This window comes from Lagenorhynchus albirostris, chromosome 9 (assembly GCF_949774975.1).
Source record: "Lagenorhynchus albirostris chromosome 9, mLagAlb1.1, whole genome shotgun sequence".
In the NCBI taxonomy this organism is placed as follows: Eukaryota; Metazoa; Chordata; class Mammalia; order Artiodactyla; family Delphinidae; genus Lagenorhynchus; species Lagenorhynchus albirostris.
Genome location: NC_083103.1, coordinates 26,725,366 through 26,745,620, shown reverse-complemented (window position 1 = coordinate 26,745,620; position 20,255 = coordinate 26,725,366). Strand labels below are relative to the sequence as shown.

At 37.7% G+C, this 20,255-nt stretch overlaps 1 protein-coding gene across 1 annotated transcript in view; it reads right to left on the bottom strand.

The window, feature by feature from the left end:
• The window catches only part of DCDC1 (doublecortin domain containing 1), a 457,088-nt gene that overhangs the window by 385,992 nt on the left and 50,841 nt on the right, over nt 1–20,255 (bottom strand). The window contains exon 7 of the mRNA XM_060160830.1: nt 6,122–6,327. Coding sequence (XP_060016813.1) covers nt 6,122–6,327 — 206 coding nt within the window. The remainder of the gene's footprint in view (nt 1–6,121; nt 6,328–20,255) is intronic.

Sequence of the window (20,255 nt, the reverse complement as noted above, 5' to 3'; positions counted from 1 at the left end):
AATGTTGAAATCAGATAGTGCAAGACTTCCAAATTTGGCATTCTAATTCTTTTGCATTTCCTGAGCTTTCATTGAGCTTCTTGGATCCATGATTACCTTTTCTGGTCTCTTCACGAATCCCCTACATGTTCAATAAAATTCCTCCCCTCCAACTGGTCAAAACAGAAATGTCTCCCTGGCCTGTGCATTCTCCCATAGTTGTTTCCTTTTTACATCTCCATCAGTTGCTCTTTCTCTGGTACTTGTCTGTTCCAGGCCATATGGAGTTCACCATGTGCATCAGCAACTTAGTATTTAGCCAAAGGTACAGGGGGAACCCTAGGCAAAATTTGGGAATTATTCTCTAAATATCTCCCTCATTTATGGCATTTCATGATAAATTCCAGCCATTTCAGCCTCCCAAAACTTTGATGTCTTCCTCTTCAGCTTGTGGAGATCACTGTGCTTTTCTTGGATTCTCTCTCCCTACACCACAGTCCAAAAATTGCCTCCAAGTATAAAGATGAGGTAAATGGTTAAGACTCATTTCAACATTTCCTCTTCTCTCAGGCATGACAGTCTGGTGCTTCCCATTGCCTAAGGTTTAAAAATAGCTGTCTCATATATTTTGTGCAGTTTTCAGTTGTTTAAATGGGATAGCTAGTATGATACTAGCTTTTCTATTATAACCGTAAACAGAATCCTCATTTTTTTTAATGGTTATGTTAATTCCTTTTTAGGTGAGGACACATAGGAATTAAAATGTGAGAAAAAGTATATTTGTGGCAGTTTCACATATAAAAATATACTATTCTTCAAGTCAGAAAATGGGTTCTAGTCCTAGCTATTCCAGTTGCTCCATTTTGGATATGGCAGTTAACTTCTCTAAGTTACAGTGTTCTGAGTTGCTTGATTAGACTACTTCATAAAATTCTGTGACTATAATGTCCAGAAATTAAAGTTCAACAAAGATACTTTAATGGTATGTATGAAAACTAATTTAATAAACCTTTCAGGTTAACCATTATTGTTATATGTTCTTAGTAATTAAAATGTATTAAAATGTAAAATGTAAAGAGAAAAAAACATAAGGCAATTTTAATAAATGAACAAAAATAAATTTTACCTTTTTGGATTTAATATCGTGCTTATGTCTTAACTGATTAGGGGAGTTAAAGCATAATGTTAAGAACTGTTCTTAACTACCATCTGTAAAGTAAATAAATCTTTAGACTGAATATTCTCACTTGTTTTTATTTCAGCCAAGGAAATCTACATCCTTTTCCTCTTATGATTTTGTTCAAAAAAAATTTCTGACCACCAAGTAGTTACTTATAATATTCTGAAATAATCCAATTTTATAACCCTAAATAAATAGAAGACAATTGGCTATCCATAGCCTCTTGAAAATAAACTACATTATCAAATTTTATATTTTTTAAATATCTGCTTTCATATTTTTTATCTGATATTAAACCCTGGTATGAACATTAGACTAATTTTTAAAACAATAATAGTATCAATAGGCTTTTGCTCATATATCATAAAAAGCTCTTTAAAGAACTTCCAACATAAATAATTATGCATGACCTCCCCTGTCAGAATCCATGTTGAGCATCCTTAATCAAATTTTGTTACTCCAGTTGCTACCTTTTGAATCTCTTTAAATGTTCTCTAAATTTTCACTCACACTACTGGGAAAACCTCTGTTGTTATACTTACTGATTTGTGTGTGAACATTCCACAGTCATGCTATTCATGCTGCATTTTTTTTCATCTGAATTGGGCCTTTCTTTTTTTTTTCTTTTAATTGAAGTATAGTTGATTTACAATAATGTGTTAGTTTCACAACACACATAGCAAAATATAGCAAAATGATTCAGTTATACATATTTTTTCAGATTATTTTCCATTATAGTCATTACAAGATATTAAATATAGTTCCCTGTGCTATACAGTAAATCCTTGTTGCTTATCTATTTTATGTATAGTAATTTGTATCTGTTAATCCTCTACTCCTAATTTATCCCTCCCAACCTCTCTTTCCACTTTAGTAACCAGAGTTTGTTTTCTATGTCTGTGAATCTGTTTCTGTTTTGTATACAGATTCATTTGTATTATTTTTTAGATCCCACATATAAGTGATATCATACAACATTTGTCTTTCTCTGTCTGACTTACTTCACTTAGTATAATATTCTCAAGGTCCATCCATGCTGTTGCAAATGGCAATATTTCATTCTTTTTATGGCTGAGTACTATTCCATTGTATAAATATACCACATCTTCTTAAACCAGTCGTCTGTTGATGGGCACTTGGGTTGTTTCCATGTCTTGGCTATTGTAAATAGTGTTGATATGAACACTAGGGTGCGTGTATCTTTTCAAAATAAGAGTTTTCGTCTTTTCTGGATATATGCCCAGGAGTGGGATTGCTGGATCATACAGTAGCTCTATTTTTAGTTTTTAAAGGAACCTCCATACTGTTTTCCATAGTGGTTGCACAAATTTACATTTGAGTTGGGCCTTTCTTAAACTTGAATATTTTCTTAAAGTTTTTTGCTGTTATTGCTGTTTAGGCTTATTGAGCTGTTTCTCAAATTAACAAATGGTGAACATCATAGATGTCTAAATCTTCCTCTGGTTTAAAGGCATCTGATAAAGTCTACTATTTATTTATATCTTGACAGTCATATGTGAGTAACTCAATATATTTTTTGAGGTTTTTCAGTAATAACAGGGAAAAATCATTGCAGTGAAATATGTTCACATACAAACATTAAGAGAATATTTATTTTTTTCTAAGTCAGACTTACTACACATACACTACTCCTGTCTTGCTAACCTGTAGACATAGTCCTCTTCCTGATTTCTGAACTCCTTGCACTAGTTCTCATCTAGCAACCAGTGTTACAATTTCCCATAAACTGTCTTCTCTGTCACACAACTTATTATCTTTCTCTTACACTACATGAGAAGTATAGAACAAACAAGGAGTCTATGAAAATTTCCATTAATTAGTAAGTTTGAGATTTTAGAACACCAGAACAAGAGTTCTCAAACTTTAGTGGGATTAGGAAACATCTGGAGACATTTTCTGAAATTCATATTCTCAGGCCCCATGTTCTAGAGATTCTTAATTCAGTAGGCTTGGAGTAGGGCCTAGAAGTCTGAATTTTTAACACATAACCCAGATGATTCAGAGGCAGGGTTTCTCAGAAAGTCACTAGTATGCACAATAGAGTAAACGAAGATAGGGGAACACAAGGAGAAAGGCATCCAAGAGAGCAGATAGGGAAAGATAATCTTAAAGTTGATGGTGAAGGGATATACCAGGATAGTCACAGGGAACAATCAGTTCAAACTGGAGTGAGAGTTTTTTCCATTCTTTCATTTATTTCAATATCTCTTTCATTGTTTTCTTCACCATTGTAATCTCATGCCATTAGTAATAGTACACAGAAAACCAAGCAAAAAGCAAATAAATAAGATACAATTATTAACTGCTGAGAAAAAAATAAAGATGTTTCATAAAGGAGATGTTGTCCTGGATAATACAGTAATCCACACAGCTTAATACCACTTCTCTGACAATGATTCTAAGAGATAACTGAGGGAAAAGAAACTTATCTACCACTAACACCAACCTTAAAAAGTTATGTATCCGGAGCAGTTTTCATCTTCCATTTACTTTGCATCTTGTGCCCACAAATTTTTCCTAATATTTTTTTCAACACATGGATAATGTTTAGCCTATACCCCATAGTAGCAGGTGCTGTGTTACTGCTGTTACTAAAACCATACCAAGTAATTCTAAAACCATCTGATTCCAGTTTCAAAGGGATGGGCCATAGTTTTGGTATTCTAGAGTTTAGAGAAGAATTATATCACTTTGACGCTCATTTCAAACTTCTTAATAACTTAACCTCCTAAAATAAATAAACGGATATGCCTTTGATTTTGTACCTATTATTGAAATACAGTTATTTCCCCGTGGCTCCATTCTGAGCTCAGAGAGGACTTTTATGCTTCAACTACCTTATTTTATCAGCTGTCTTCTATAATTCCCTTCTTATTTCACTGCAATAACCATCACAATATTAGAGTCCTTTACTTTGTACTTCAGTTTTATATTACTTAGCAATAATCTAAAAATAGCTATTAGTCCCCAGCAGTCCTAATAATCTATCATAAAAGAGAAAATAACATGTTTTTACAATGACTATGCCACCTTTTTAGTCCTACTACTGATTTGGTATTTAATCAATAAATAGGGCATTATCCTGTGATTATCAACAAAGCTTTCAAAATTTAAATTTTATTTACAAAATAATTAGCTAGCCTTATTTTTATTCCCTCCAAAAAGTTCTATCGACATCCAAGACCAGTATTCCATTGCCTCCTCTCCTTTAGCTCATTCTTAAAAGCACTATTGAGACAAATATTTACAAACACATTTATTACTGAATCTTGTCCGGAGTTTCATAAAAATTGTGAAAGTTCTTTAAATTCTACAAATTATAAGGAGAAAAAATAAGCGAAAGAATTCCTTGATCATCCAGTTTTAAATGAATTGCTCTTTTGCGTCAAAAAGCAGAAGAGCAGTGACATTTTTATTTACACTCAACCTTTCTTCTAAGAGCATGTAATCTGTAAGAGTGACTATTACCCCAATTTTATCACTGAGGCATAGAATTACAGAGATTGAACTGAAGTGAACTCAAGAGGTTATCTAATCTAGCTTCCATCTCCAAGAATGACTACATTTTAACAATCCAAGAGCTATGCCCACCTTCTCTATTTTTCAAAATCCCCAGGGAAGATGTTACAACTTGCCTTAGCAATTTGCTCTGGTGTGTAATATCCCTTGTTTTACTCATAATTCAAATCTGCAGATAAGAAGGAAATAATACCCAGTTTCCCAGCTCCTCAGTAAATGCTCTTACCCAGATGTAGTTATAAAACAACTACAAAAATCAGTAGATGAAGAAATAGATATTAAGAAAATAAAAATTTCCTATATCTAGTCAACTATTCACCTGTTTCAAACAATATTCATTTTGAAAATAGTCTGGTATAACAAAATAATTTATACCTATCTTCATTTCATAATAAATGTTTCCCATTAATAAGAAAAATAATTTCTAACTATTAGATGTATATTTATGAATCCTAAAGATAAGAACACCAAGATAAGAATGTAATGGGAACTTTCTGGGTGCCAGGCATTGCATTCCACATGTAATATCACATTGAATACTTACATCAGTTCTATCAGGTAGGTATATTATTATCACCAGTTTTCAGATAAAGAAATTGAGACTCAGACAATGTAAGTTATCCAAGGTCTTATAGCTAGTGAATGACAAAGCTAGGATTAAAACCTAGAGAGTTTGCTTCACTGTCTCTCTAATACATATTTAATAAATTTTAGTTGCTTTTATTATTATTAACAAGCTACTTTAAGATACAGTGAAAAATCTTTATCTGAAAAAAAAAGCCTTTTTTCCCCCCCAAAATTCCATTAGTTCCTCTATATTTTTAAATATCAAAGATCTGGGAAGTACAAGCACCTTCTAAAAAACATGCATTTATATGACAAGTAATACTTTAAAATTTGTTTTTTCAAGTTTGCTGGATTGTTACATGATTTTTCTTAGGCCCATCCAGATTTACTTTTTAAAATGCATATGGATATTTTTAAACTGAATTCTAGTTATTTCAGACTTAATTTATTGTTTCAAAAAACAAGGGTGCTTCTAGGTTTTACTACTAGTATTGTAAATGAAAAGGAGCCGTTTTGAGATTTGAAGATAGTTAAATTGGCTTCAATCTAAATATCTTGTAAAATATTATAACCAACTAGAATGTTTCCTCAAGTGTAAACATAAGTTTTAACTAGGGAAATGGCCAACTATGTTAGCCAGATTATTTCTTGAAATACTGTTCCTTTATTAAAGTAAGTTATGTTGTTCGTGCAATAAGCATATATCTAAACAGCTGAATTTTTACATTCTATATAATGCCTTCTTAATATTTCAGTTTATTAGTTGACACAATATATAAAAGGAAAAAAACACATTTCAAGAGTCACAAAAACTTTGAAATTTAATTTATACTTCAATATTTAATACAAAATTACCTTTTTCATTGTTTCCTTTCCCACTGTAATCTCATGCCCATCCTGCCCCGTGCCATTCTTAAAGAAAAGAATTCGGACTGAGGTCTTCTCAGTAAGTTTCTTCATTCTAATAGAAAGAACAGGCTTGGTTTTCCACATTTTGAGATCAGTAGGAAGCATCAGCCCATTCATTGTCCAAGTTACTTTCTTCATTAACAACAGATGGTCTAGAAGAGAATTTTTTTTTTAAGTCAGGTCAATATTTGGCTTCAAAATTAAAAATGGACACATCATGCTTCCCCTCCCCTTATTACCTATATCACATACACTGGCCAGTCTCCATTTAGATGCTGGTTTCCTGAAATGCTACCACCAGCTTCCCACTAACCGTGACATAAGCTGTAGCAAGCTGTCTGCTCTGATAGCCTGCATAAATCATCATTTCTGAAGGGAACAGATGTTCAGGGTATGAAAGAGTAATACCACAATTTAGTCCTAATTAAAATTCACCTTAGCATGCCTCTATCACTGATCAGGTGCACTGGGCTGAAAGGGTCCACTGAAAGGGTCCAAGGTCCTTTGCTTCGTATAAAACAACATGGGGCCTGAACTTTTGTGTTCTTTGGTGTTTGGAAAACACTTTTTTTTATCTTTAATATGATTATTATCCAAGTTGCTTTAAAGGTGATGTCCTCCAAATAGTAACCTTATACATAATTCTTCTCCTGTCGCTAGAATGAAGGTGGCTTCTAGGACATCTTTGGTAACAGGTTGAAACTATTTCACTAAAAATGCAAACCAGCTTTTCATTAACAATTTACTTTGACCCATACATTTTCAAAGATGTGTGCATGAATATAAGTTTCAAAACTCCCACTAATATTAATGGGAGTGCAAATAAATTACTATGTATGAGTTTGAAAATGTAAGGGTAAGAACAGAAGTGTAGTATATTACATACTAAGTTGCTGTCACCATTTCTCCCTTTTCCAGAGGTTTCATTTCATAAATAAATAATTTGCACCTTGGTTATTCACTTTATTTGTGCATTCAATTTATTTTAGATTATATTTTCTTTTCACATAAATTACAAAAATACAATGATTCCTCTGTCATCTGCTCTTTATTTGTCCTAGTAAGAGAAATAAAATTTTATTTGCGTAGAACTTAAAATGGCTGCATTTATTTGTTTGCCCAAATTTCCAAACAACCCTTCACTATTAGTATTTACCTTGAAAGAAGCATGGTCTCTTTAACCTAGAAATGGTACTTTATATAAATCTGCTAGTATTGATGTGAAACATGAACTGGTGGTTGTATATAAACTTCAAGTCCCAGAATGGCTACGTTACATGTTCAAAAAAACAAAAACGCTTTCTCTCCCTCTCTCTCTCCTCCACACACACATACACACACATACACACTCACATACACATACACACACATACACAGTGGGCAGGAATATGAGCAAAACTTGGAGAATAAATTAAAACTAGAAGATTATAAATATGATTAAGCCTTCAAGAAGAGAAAAACTTTTTACAGAAATTAGTTACATATTTTGTCACTTTGTAATCTTAAATTGATAGGAATTAGAATCAGAAAAATAAGCTAGAAGTTAATGAGATCATATATGCCTGAAAGAACTGAGAACAGTGGTCAAATAAATACTTGTACATGTATGTTCATAGCAGCACTATTCACAATAGCCAAAGATGGAAACTCAATCTCTACCAATGGGTAGATGGAAACATAAAGTGTGGTATAAACATATGATGGAATATTATCCAGCAATAAAAGGAACAAAGTACTGATACATACTACAATGTGGATGATCCTCAAAACATTATGCTAAGTCAAAGAAGCCAGACATAAAAGGAGATACACTATATAATTCCATTTACATGAACTACCCAGAATAGATAAATCCATACAAACAGAATGCAAATTGATGGTTGCCAGGGGCTGGGAGGGTGGGGAATGGGGAGAAATAAACGGATAAGGGGTTTTATTTTGGAATGATGGAAATGTTTTGGAACTACATAGGAATGGTGGTTGCACAACACTTCAAATGTACTAAATGCCACTGATTGTTCACTTTAAATGATTAATTTTATGTTATGTGAATTTCACCAAAATAAATAAATAAAGAAGGAGGAAGAAGAGGAGAAGGGGGAGGAAGAAGGAGACTACTAATGGCCAGTATCTCTGAAAATAAAAAAACATCTCTCACTGGGAAAAAAAATAAATTCTTGTATTTTGATGGGAGTGTACCCACAATCTGGACACGGCCCCCCCAGATGCTTTGCATTGTGGAAAGGGTATAATCCTTTAAACTAGGTTTGAATCTCAGCTCTGTAAATTAGTGGCCCTAGATGAGTCATACCTCCCTGCATCTTTGATTTCTCATCTACAAAGTCTGTAGTGGATACCACTCCACCAGCTGATGAGGATTAAATATCTTACATGTAAAAGTACCTAACACATTGAGGTCACTCCATAAATGTTGGCTTCTTTCCCCACATCCCTGAAGTCCCATGCTTATGGAGCTCTAGAGTATATTAACTGTTACATCAGAGTCCAACCAGAAAAACAGAATCCATTCAGAGTATTTGAGCAGAGGGACTGACTGCAGGGAATTGGTTATGTAAGTAATGGAAAAGACCCAGAAGCAACAAAAGGACAGTGACACAACCCAGAGATTAGAAACAGCAAAAAACCACTCCCACCAAGACCAGAGGGAGAAGGTGTGACAGGTACCCAGATTTAGAAAATCTTACCAATAAAGCGTTTTTCCCTTTGATTTTTCTGACCAGGCCAGAATTAGGTTGAGGTGAGTGAAGGGCCAAGAATGCAAAATTTAAGGAAGCATGCTCGGGGTGGGGCAAGTGCACAACCCTCAAAGTGAGTGCCTCCTTAAACCTTGTCCTGTAGGTGCTACACTAGTCTCTCCCTAGTCCCAGCCCTGGCTTTGACTATCTCTTCTATATGCAGAATTCCTGAAATTCCACGAAAAATCATGCTATTAGCCAGACACTGTTTTATATGATTTACAGGTTTTAACTCATTTAGTCCTCTCAACAACTCTATGAGAGGACTATAATACCATTGTAATACCATTATCCTCATTTACATGAGAAATGTAAATTACATTTACATTATTTCTCATTTACATGAGAAAATTGAGGCACGGAGAAGTTAAATAACTTGCACAAGATCTCACAGCTTGTAGGTGATTGTGCTGGTATATGCAGTCAGTTCTAGAAACTGCTCCAAATCACTACACTCAAAAAAAAAAAAAAAAACAAAACAAAACACTACACTCTTCTGTCTCCATCATACATTTTCTGCCATTTTTTCAAGTTCAATACGTCTGAAACAAAATTTCACATTTTTTTGCACAACTTGATGCACCCTTCACACTTCTTATTTCTGTCAATGTTTCCACTTTTTTCAAGGTTTTCCACTATCTTGGGGAGATTTTGAACCCTTGTCTCCTATTCATTTCTCTGCAACCAATTGTTTATTCATTCAGTGATATTTATTGGGTGTCCACTCCTCAAGGCACCAGGGTGACAGCTGTGAATAGGACAGAATAGCTTGTACAGATCACAGCCTCTTGGGGAGACACAAACAGTGGAAGCCCTCTCTGAAGACGGGACATCTGAGCTGAGAGGCCTGAATGATGAGAAGTTAGTGATGAAAACCTGAGGGAAGGAGCATTCCAGGCAGAGAGAAAATCAAGCACTGAGTCTCCGAGGTGAGAAGGAGCTTGGCGGGTTTGAGAAAGAAAAATAAATAGTTTGGACAGGGAGAGAATATGTATGGATAAAGCCAAAAGGTAGAAAGGGGCCAGATTGTGTAGGTCAGGATGAGGGGTTGGGGGTTTACTTTGGATGTGATGGGAAGCCACTGGAAGGCTATCAGCAGAGCACCTTATGAAGATCAGACTGTAACGGAGTGTAGGGAACACTGGTGGTGTCCCCTGGATTCTTTTCACAGGCTAGTGTGCCCAAACTCCAGCTGCTGTGACTCCAGGACATTAACGCCTCACAGCTGACCCTTCTCCAGAGACCTGCCTGTCGGCTGAAAGGAACCAGCCAACTAGTCAGGAAATGCCTGTGAGGTGATGAGCTCTTCCTTCCTACTCAGGGGGACAGTCCACAGCCAATGACTGGGGGGACACAACAGCTAGTCCCCTTGCCTCAGGGAGGGGCAGCTCAGCGGTGTGTTTCCCACTCCAGACCGGGACTAGACTTCAGCTGAATACAGGGCTTGGCCAAGCTTCTGCCTCTGCCCTGTGCTGCCTCCCTCACTCCTTCACAGGTTTCACGTGACAGTGTTCCCTAAGGCCCTTGCACAAAAATCACCATCTCAGGCTCTGCGTCTAGGGAACCTGACCTCAGACAGAGACAAAGAAGGGAGACCTGACTCTCAGCTCTGCCGTCTTCACAATAACTCTTCAAAGCATCCTTTCTTTCCATTCCCAGCCAGGCGCACTTGCCCCTTGCTCTCTCAGCCTCATCTGAGAGATCATCTGCAAGGGCATCCTAATTGTATTTGACCCTCCTCCATTACATCTGACATTCTATACTCCAATTACAGCTGAATTTCCCTACAACAGCAATTTTGTCACTGCCTGATGAAAAAGTTCTGGAAGTTAGTTTTTGAAGTTTTCCACGAGTCAGTCAGCCAGCCAGTCTGTCTGTATGTCTGTCTGTCGGTCGGTCAAGCAGTCCACAAATACTTATTGAGCCCATCTTATGTGCCAGACCCTGTGCAAGGAATATGAAACAGACACAGTCCCTTCACTTAAACGCACATCTAACAGAAGAGTTTACTGACAATCTGACCCTATCCAAACTTACTTGGTTTTATCTTACTCTAGTTTATAGCACTACCTAAGCCGTCTGTTGATTATTCCATGAATACAACAAGTTCATCTTTAAGTCCATCCTTCACCTATTCAGACTCAAGTCCTTCTCAAGATCCAGTTTAAGACCTTCCTTCAGTGCTCCAGCCTAAAATGACCTGTCATTGCTTGAATCCTTTGAGCATTTGCAGCCCGTAACGCTCACCCATATATTCATTCAACAGTGTTTGAGAACTTACCCCATGCCAGGTACTGTACTACCTGCTAGGGAAAGAGTGTAAACCATCTGGAATTATTATGTAAATGTTTTATAAGTGTATATCCTATTTCTGCTTCTGTATTTAAACCCTTAGAAAGTAGGAATCAAGTCTGTATTTCTCATTACTTGCTCCAGGGTATATAGAAATTCACTGCACATGGTATAGTTACTAGATGTTAACTTTTCCTGTGCATTTAAGTGTTCAACTGATACAAATTTAATTTTATGTCACTTTTCATAACATACCAATTACGCAAAATAAACTTTATTGCCTATGTGTATGTACCTACCATCTTTATTTCCTACCTCTCCCCAGTGTGAACTTAAATATGATTGTTCTACCACCTTGATGTTCACTAATGACCACAATGGCATACAATTTTTTCAGGAAAAGAAGAAAACTTGACAAGGAGAACTGCTTGGCAAATGAAGGTCTAGAAGGAGTGGAATAGACTGGGATGAACTCAGAGTATATTTAAGGTAAATGCTTATATTTTCCTCAAGTCTCCCTTTGGAGGTCATCTCTTCTAGGAAGTCTTTTCCAGCTTGGACCCCCTGCTTTCTGCTCTTTGTGAAGACATCTACCACTGAACTGAACCCATTGCACTGGCACTTTATGCTTTCTTGGCTAAACATGCACTGCTTATCTGGGGCATGGAGTAGGTGCTCAATAAGTGTTGAATGAATTAATGAACAAACCTGTCTTTTATTCCAATAAAACATTTCAATAAAAGGAATATATTCATAATTCTATTACCTAAAAACAACTAAGGACACTTTACTCCACTTAAAAATTAGGCAGCCTAAATTTTTTTTTAAATCACATTCCTGAACTTCCAAATAGGTTTTTTGAAAGAACTCTAGGTGGATCTAGGAAAACCACATAATACATTTTCAAATAAATTTGAAAATATTCTTTACAACATAAATTATATATAGGTGTTTTTAAAGGTACTCCTACTTTCCAGATCCTTGTCGATAAACATGGAAAGACTATTGGAAATATACAAAACTTTTTATACAAGTAAAGATTTTTAAACCAACCTGCAAAGCAGCCTAATAAAATAATACTAATGATGACTAAAACATATTAATAATATACTAGATAGGCAGCAAAGCCTTAAAAGCATGGGCTCTGAAGCCATACTCCAGGGATCTGAAACTTAACTTTGCCTCTTGCTAACTCTGTAACCTTGTGAAATCAGTCAATTTCATTTGTCTTAGTTTTCTTATCTGAAAAATGGGAACAATAATAGTAATTCCCTTACCTGTTTTATGGATTAAGGAAATTTCTACAGATAGAACACTTCTGCGTTAATATGAAACACAGTGAATGTTGCTGATATTATTATCCTCCTCGTGATTTTCAGCAAGAAATTAGCATATAGAAAGCAGTGCATTAAGTACTTTGTATACAATAACTGGTCTTATCCTCAAAACCCTACGAAGCAGATAATATTACAATCTTCATATCACAGATGAGGAAAATGAGACCTGGAGAAATTAAGCAACTAGATCTGTATAATAAATCGCTTAAGAGAATCAGAGATCAGACCCAGGCTGAATGATTCCAGAGCCTGCTTTTTTAACCGTGACACTGTACACTCCCTCAAGTGCCTAAAAAGTAATAAAAGAATTCCCTTAATTTAAAATAACTGGATTTCCCATGCTTCTTACTTTCCCAGTTTCCACCATCATCCCACCTTAGCACCCATTTAAAAAGCATCTGCCTTTAGTGGCTATATTTTGTTCAAAATGTCCTTATGGAAACCACTGTGACTCAGTTTACTAATCTTTGTGTCGGTTGTCAGTCAAATAAGGTTTCTCAACCTCAGCAAGTGTTGACATTTCTTTGTTCTTTGTTGCGGGGGGGCTGTACTATGCGTTGCGGAACGTTTGGCAGCATCCCTGGCCTCTACCCACTAGATGCCAGTAGCACCTTCCCCATTAGGATAACCAAAAAATGTTTCCAGACATTGCCAAATGTTCCCCAGGAGTTGAAATTTCCCCTAGTTGAGAACCACTGCAGTAAAGGAGTTTGAGACAATCCCCCTCTGCAGAGGTGCAGGGAGCTGTGAATAAGCTACTGGCGCACACCATGCTCTCTTCCGATTCCAACTCTTGATCATGACTTTTCCCCTCCCTCTTTGCTGGGCTATCTTCCTTCCTTCTCAACTCAGTGCCACCTCCTTTAATCTACCCTCTTCAAGCTTCACAGCCTCACCTTTGCGTCCCTCATTTTACTGAACTCTTCTGTTTTTGTATGTGTGTCCCTGTCAGACTTTGAACATTTCAAGGTATGAAATGTGTTTTCATCTGTGTGCCTCCAGTATCTGGTATGTTGTAAACAGGTGTGCTTGCTGGATGTTTAACATAATAATAAAAGTTGATCATACATTTTCAATGTAAGCATTTGTTCCCTGCTGCAGAGCCAGCACCTGAAATAATGTTTAATCCCATAGTAAATGCTCAATAAATATTTGGAAAATATTTTTCAAACATGTCAGATCAGAGTATGACTATTATTTCATTAGGTGGATATTAGGTAATATTTCCATTAGGTAGATATTAACTTGACTTATATTTTCTTTGTATATTGGGAAAAGATTACATTTTTATACTCATGACTAATTAGTATTTTCATTACCATGTCCCTCCTTGAATTTACTCAGAAATCAGAATATGTATCATGGAGGACAAAGTAAGAAGAAGCAAAAAAGTCATAGGCTTAGTGCATTACTTTGCACGGGTTCAGAACTGTAAAACCAATGAAACTTTAAAAATTATTGATTCTAACCACCCATTTCATTTACTCAATTAGTCATTCAACATACATTCACTGAGTGCCTACCAAACGTTCCTGCACAGGCTCCGGACACACAGGCTCAGTGGCCATGGCTCACGGGCCTAGCCACTCCGCAGCATGTGGGATCTTCCCAGACCAGGGCACAAACCCGTGTCCCCTGCATCGGCAGGCGGACTCTCAACCACTGCGCCACCAGGGAAGCCCTCTTGGTCTTTTGGGAGAACAAGAAAGGAAAACAACACACAGTATGACAGGTGCTTAGTCAGAGATGTCACAGGGTATTGAGGGAGCCTGGAGTAGGGGCACATGCCACAGCATGTGGTGGCCAAGAAAGTCTCCCCAGGGGAAGGGTGTGAGGTAGGACTTGAAGGATACATGGAGTTGGCAAAAGAGGGAAAGCATCCTCCAGGGAGGGGAAACAATGTAGGTGAAGACCCAGAGTTATGCAACAATATCATGGACTGTTGGGAGGAAACTGAACACAGAGAGGCCAGAGATGGGAGCAAGGAAGGCGGGACGTAGCCTATACAGATCAGAGCCTCTGCACAACTCTAAGAAGTCCCACATTCCCCAAAGCAAGCCATTCTTTTGGACAGAAGGGACTACTGGAAAAATCTTCCTTACGTTAAGGCAAAATCCATTTCCCTATGGAACAAAGCTATTGGGGTAAGTGAGGACGAGTACGGATCTGGAACAGCATGTCTTGAAGTGTGCACCACAGGCCTTCTATATGAGAACCAACTGGAGGACCAGGGAACTCTCACATTTAGCAACACGAGGTGAATCACAGCTCTAGGGACATATGCCTTCATATGAAGAAAGGTGATGAGGGCTGACAGCCAGGGTAAGCGTTATTACATCCAGAGGCAAGAAGAAAAACAGGATCTGACTCTTTTACACCAGCTTGGAGCACCTAGGATGCTCAACAAAGACCTGAGGGGGTTTTAGCCCTGGTGAGAAAGAGGGTTAAGCAAGGCTGGGAGTGGGTGGAATACGGAGTAATCAAGCAGTGAGGGGACTCTTGGGCATGGGGGACAGGAAGCCAGTCTGAGTATTAAAGCAAGAAATGTATTGCCATCTAAACCCACTTTGAACTTCTCAGGGAACATACTAGCCATAGCTAACAAACGCTTTCTACACCTCTGTCTTTTGTTAACTTTCTTATCTCAAAACCCTGACACCCCTCCTAGGGCTGAGGCTATCTGGTACCTTTGTAAGAATTAGAAAACAGCCTCGGGCCTCCCTGGTGGTGCAGTGGTTGAGAATCCACCTGCCAACACAGGGGACATGGGTTCGATCCCTGGTCCGGGAAGATCCCACATGCCGCGGAGCAACTAAGACCGTGCACCACAACTACTGAGCCCACGCGCTGCAACTACTGAAGCCCACGCACCTAGAGCCCGTGCTCCACAACGAGAGAAGCCACCGCAATGAGAAGCCCGCACACCGCAACGAAGAGTAGCCCCCGCTCACCGCAACTAGAGAAAGTCCCGCGTGCAGCAACAAAGACACAACGCAGCCAAAAATAAATAAATAAAATAAATAAATAGATTAAAAAAAAAAAAAAGAAAACAGCCTCTCCACCCCCACCCAGCTCCACAGTCCTTCAGCTGTGCACGACAGGGAGCAGTGGCCCGAAACCTTCCCAAAGGTCACCCCGTCTCCTCTTTCTTACTTCCTCACTTTCAATAGTAGTTAATAAGCACCTACTGTATGCAAGGTACTATGAGAAATACAAAGGGAAGTGTTAAATGAAGAAGAAAGCCTCCCCCCACCTCCCCAACCACCAAAAGAAAAAAAGATTGAGGGTAGAGAATGGGTAAAAAAGGGCATTCCTGAGAGGATGTGGGAAGACTGAAAATCACAGATCTATAGGTTCCTGGGAGAATAATTTATCCCAGCACTCCACTTTGGACCATTGTCTCGTCTCAGACAATCATTAGCATAACCATTAGCCTCTCTGCCATGTAATTATTCTTGGGCTGGCTTACTCTGGCCCCCTGCCAAACGGGAACATTCACAAATCTACATATGAATTTGGGATAGGGGATTTTTAATATACTCCTTCTAAATGTCCACTCACTGTTTGCAGCCAGGCAGTCTGCTCTAATGAGGTCTTTACCCTCCCCTCCCACCACCACCTCATTGGAATATGGATGGTTCATCATGGTACCTATTTGGTCCGTCATTCAATCACTGAACAACATTTACTGAGCAACTATTAAGTGCCAGGCCCCGTGCCAAAAAATGATGGTGAACAAGGCAGCCATGGTTTATGCCCTAAGGAACCTGGTTTAGAGGGGAAAGCAGATGTTTATTTCACCAGTCATTATAAATCTGATGGTCACAAAAGGGTACATTGAGAATGAGCTTATCCTTACTAGTGGGAGCTTCCACAGAAAGTAGGACCAAATACAATGTCAATCCGTCCATGAAGCTCGAAAGCAGGAGCCCTGGAGTTCCCCTTTGGAGAGCTCCTCAATCTCCCCCTTGTTGACAGTACTCTCAGCAAATTCTCTGTCCCTACACACACAACTGTCAAAGAAGGGGTCCTAGTCTCACTTGATCATCTCATGCCCTCCTTTAAACTTGCTAGCCACACCTAGTGGGTTCCAAAGCATCATGACCAGACCCGTCCCAGTGTTTCTCTCTAGAAAGTTAAGAGCCCACTGGGTGAGGATAGGGGTGAGGCCTGCACTCTAGTGAAGTTCTAGTGAAGGTCTGTCATAACCTTGGGAAAAACTTCCCCAAAGGGCTACATCCCAGTCAAGTCCCCTTGACTGTTCATGTTCATACACTTACTCTCTTGCAACACTCAGAGAATATTATGCCCCAACCATAGGATGTACTTTATTTTGAAGAACCCACAACCTATTTTATTTTCCTGGTTTGTTTATAACCAAATCATGAAAAAAATAAAGCATGTTCTAGCATTAGAAGGTCTATCTACAATATCACCACATTTTCTCAGTCTACTTTAATGAAAGCCAATACCCGCCAAGAAACTAAATAAACCTGAGTGCTCCCCACATTGTAATTTTCCATTCTGCATGTGCAAGGCAAAGAGAATACTGCCTTATTCTGTCACCAGAATAAAAACAGCAAACTTGCAACTTCAAATCCATGAGCTTATTAAAAATCTTATTTTTAAAAATTCATTCTCTTGTAGTTGGGCGATAAACTTGAAAATACATTAATGCTCTGACTGTCAAGTAAGTATAGATAATGACATTAAATGTGAACAAGCACATCATTTCACGGGTGCAAGACGAGTTTATAAAATATAAATGCTCTGACAGTAAGAAAACATACTGCTATATTCAATTATATCATCTGCTCAAAATACAATTGCTTCTATGTTTGGTAAATAGACTAAATCCAGGTCACATTCCTGTGTTCAACTGAGTTTCTAGTCACTCCCTTTTCTCTAAATACTTGCGTTCTTTGTTTCTACATGTTCTTAAGTGTCATCATTTATTGCTATAGGCATGATGGCTATACTTAACTCATAATGACAGTGGTTGTCATTAGATTTTAACTCAGTAACACTAGTCTGACATATCATTTGAAGTATGTCTTCAATTTAAATTTGATTAAAATTACAAACATCCCATCTATTGTGCCAATCAAAATGTTGTCACCCTTTCCTTGAACTTTTCTGTGAACTTTCTTGAAATAAGTTATGGCAGCTTAAAGTTAAGGCTCGCCTTGGGTCATAAACATATTTTAAAATACCACTCTTGGAATTGAGCAGAGCAAGGCCAATTGGGGCTCCTTTTCTAAAAGGACTTGATTTTGACTCACACCCCAGAAAAATTCTCAAAGCAAAAAGTACAATATAGTGAGACTTCCAAGGCTTTAACTCAGATTCCCATATCATGCTGTAACACAAGTGCTTGGTAGGGATTTTAATTTGGTTGTATGTATTTTAAGATCTCGGACCTAGCAAATACCTTTGGTAGTAAAACCAGGTACTTTCATGTATGCAAAACTGATGGAAACGTGTTGAGCAAGAGCTGGAGCAAAAGAAGGAAAATAGATAAAGAACATGTGCAAATACAATGTTTTAGACGCATATACAGCAGGCTTCTTACATACATCGTCTTATTTACTCCTCATAGCTACACTATTGGGCTCAATGTATGGATGAGGAAAATGAGGCTAAGAGAGGTTAAGTGACTTGCCCAGGTTCATAGAGTAGTTTGCTTCCCTGGCAGTGATAAAAAAGTAGAGAAATATTATTGTGTTGTTGTTGCTGTTTTCCCAAACCCAGGCAGCTATTCTGGGAAGGTAACAGTGGACACAAGGTTCTGATTAATAGCCTTGGGATCTTTTTTTTTTAGTGTTTTTCTATGTATGGGAAGATGCAAGAGCCTGGGCTCATTGAAAATATTCCTTTGATATGCATCTTTTTAAAGATAAATAAATTTATTTATTTATTTATTTTTGGCTGTGTTGGGTCTTCGTTGCTGCGTGCAGGCTTTATCCAGTTGCAGTGAGCAGGGGCTACTCTTCATTGCGGTGCGCGGGCTTCCCATTGTGGTGGCTTCTTTTGTTGTGGAGCACGGGCTCTAGATGTGCGGGCCTCAGTAGTTGTGGCACACGGGCTCAGTAGTTGTGGCTCGCAGGCTCTAGAGCACAGGCTCAGTAGTTGTGGTGCACGGGCTTAGTTGTTCCGCGGCATGTGGGATCTTCCCGGACCAGGGCTCAAACCCGTGTCCCCTGCATTGGCAGGCAGATTCTTAACCACTGTGCCACCTGGAAGCCCTGCCTTGGGATCTTAACAGCATTTGGAACTTTAGTTATGTGTATGAAATGCTATTCTCTGTGTTCTATTTTGACGATGGATTTATAAACATTTAATTTTCAAATAATTTACCGTTTTTTTTAGAAAATTAAGACACTATCCAATAATCCTTTTAGATATTACCTCTATTATACAGGTAAGGATAATGACATGCAGACCAATCTGCCCAAGGTCATATAACAGGGACTAGAATCTTGCAATACCATCTGACTTCAAGTCGAGTGTTCTTCCCACTAAATAATAATGCATTTCTCATGTCTCTCCTAACAGATATCTGAAAGCTTCAAAAACGAATGGATTGGAAGGCAAAACCCTGAAAGAGTATGTATAGACTATATAAGTGAATTCTCAGGTAAAGTAGCAAGCAAGGTAGGTAGACAACTGCCTAAGAGATTTCATTTAAAAAGGTTACTGCAAACGCCTGGTTCAGATTTCAAATTCCCTCCTTTTGTTTCCATGACATCATTTATTCTTGTGATACTACCCTTTTTATTGCCTTTATAACACTTAACACTGTCAATAAATAACTTATTTAGTTCTCTATATGTTTATGTCTATTGCTTCTTCCACCTTATTAGAACCAGAGTTCCACAAGACCTCTGTCTTGTTAACACCATATCCTGGCATACTGTAGGGATTCAATAAACACTACTTGAGGAAATGACTGAATGAATGAATGGTCTCTCTTTAATTATTCCTCTGTCTCCTTAGACAGAACCATATTTTATTTTATTGCCTTCCACTCACTCTCTCAGCTCTAGTCAGGGAGATGTTCTCTCTGTCCACTTTTACCCATGTAGCAAACAACTCAAGGTGATAAAGACAGCATTTATAACACTTCTGAGTTAATATCCTAGTGAGAATTAAAATTTATCAGATTTCTTTGCAGCTATGACAGAAAGACCATATCCAAAACGCTTAAGGTCAGATATGATTCCATAAGTAGAAATTTTTGAATTTCAAAAATGTTAATATGTTACATATATCAAATATTATGTAATGTGCCCAGCAAGGTCTAGGAGAGCAGCCCATAATCAAACACATTAATTATTTTTCTTCAAAACAATCGATTGGTTATACCAAATAAGGTCCTGCTATTAAATGAGTTATGAAAAAATTGTTTGGTCATCTGCAATTTTGGATTTTAGAATTGCATATAAGAGACTGTGGACTTGTAGCACTAACTCAGGGGTTGTAAGGAGAAAGTATAATACACTTTAAGCATGTGCTGAGTGCATGGCATGCAGAAAGTATTCAAATTATCAGGACAGTTATAGGTTTGCAGGCATCTTCATTAAACAAGTGTAGCCTCTGTGTGCATATATACAATATATACAATTCAACAATTCATGGATATGTCAAGAATTTAGATGTTTCTCAATGATTTGTTATTTTGACAGTATGAGATGT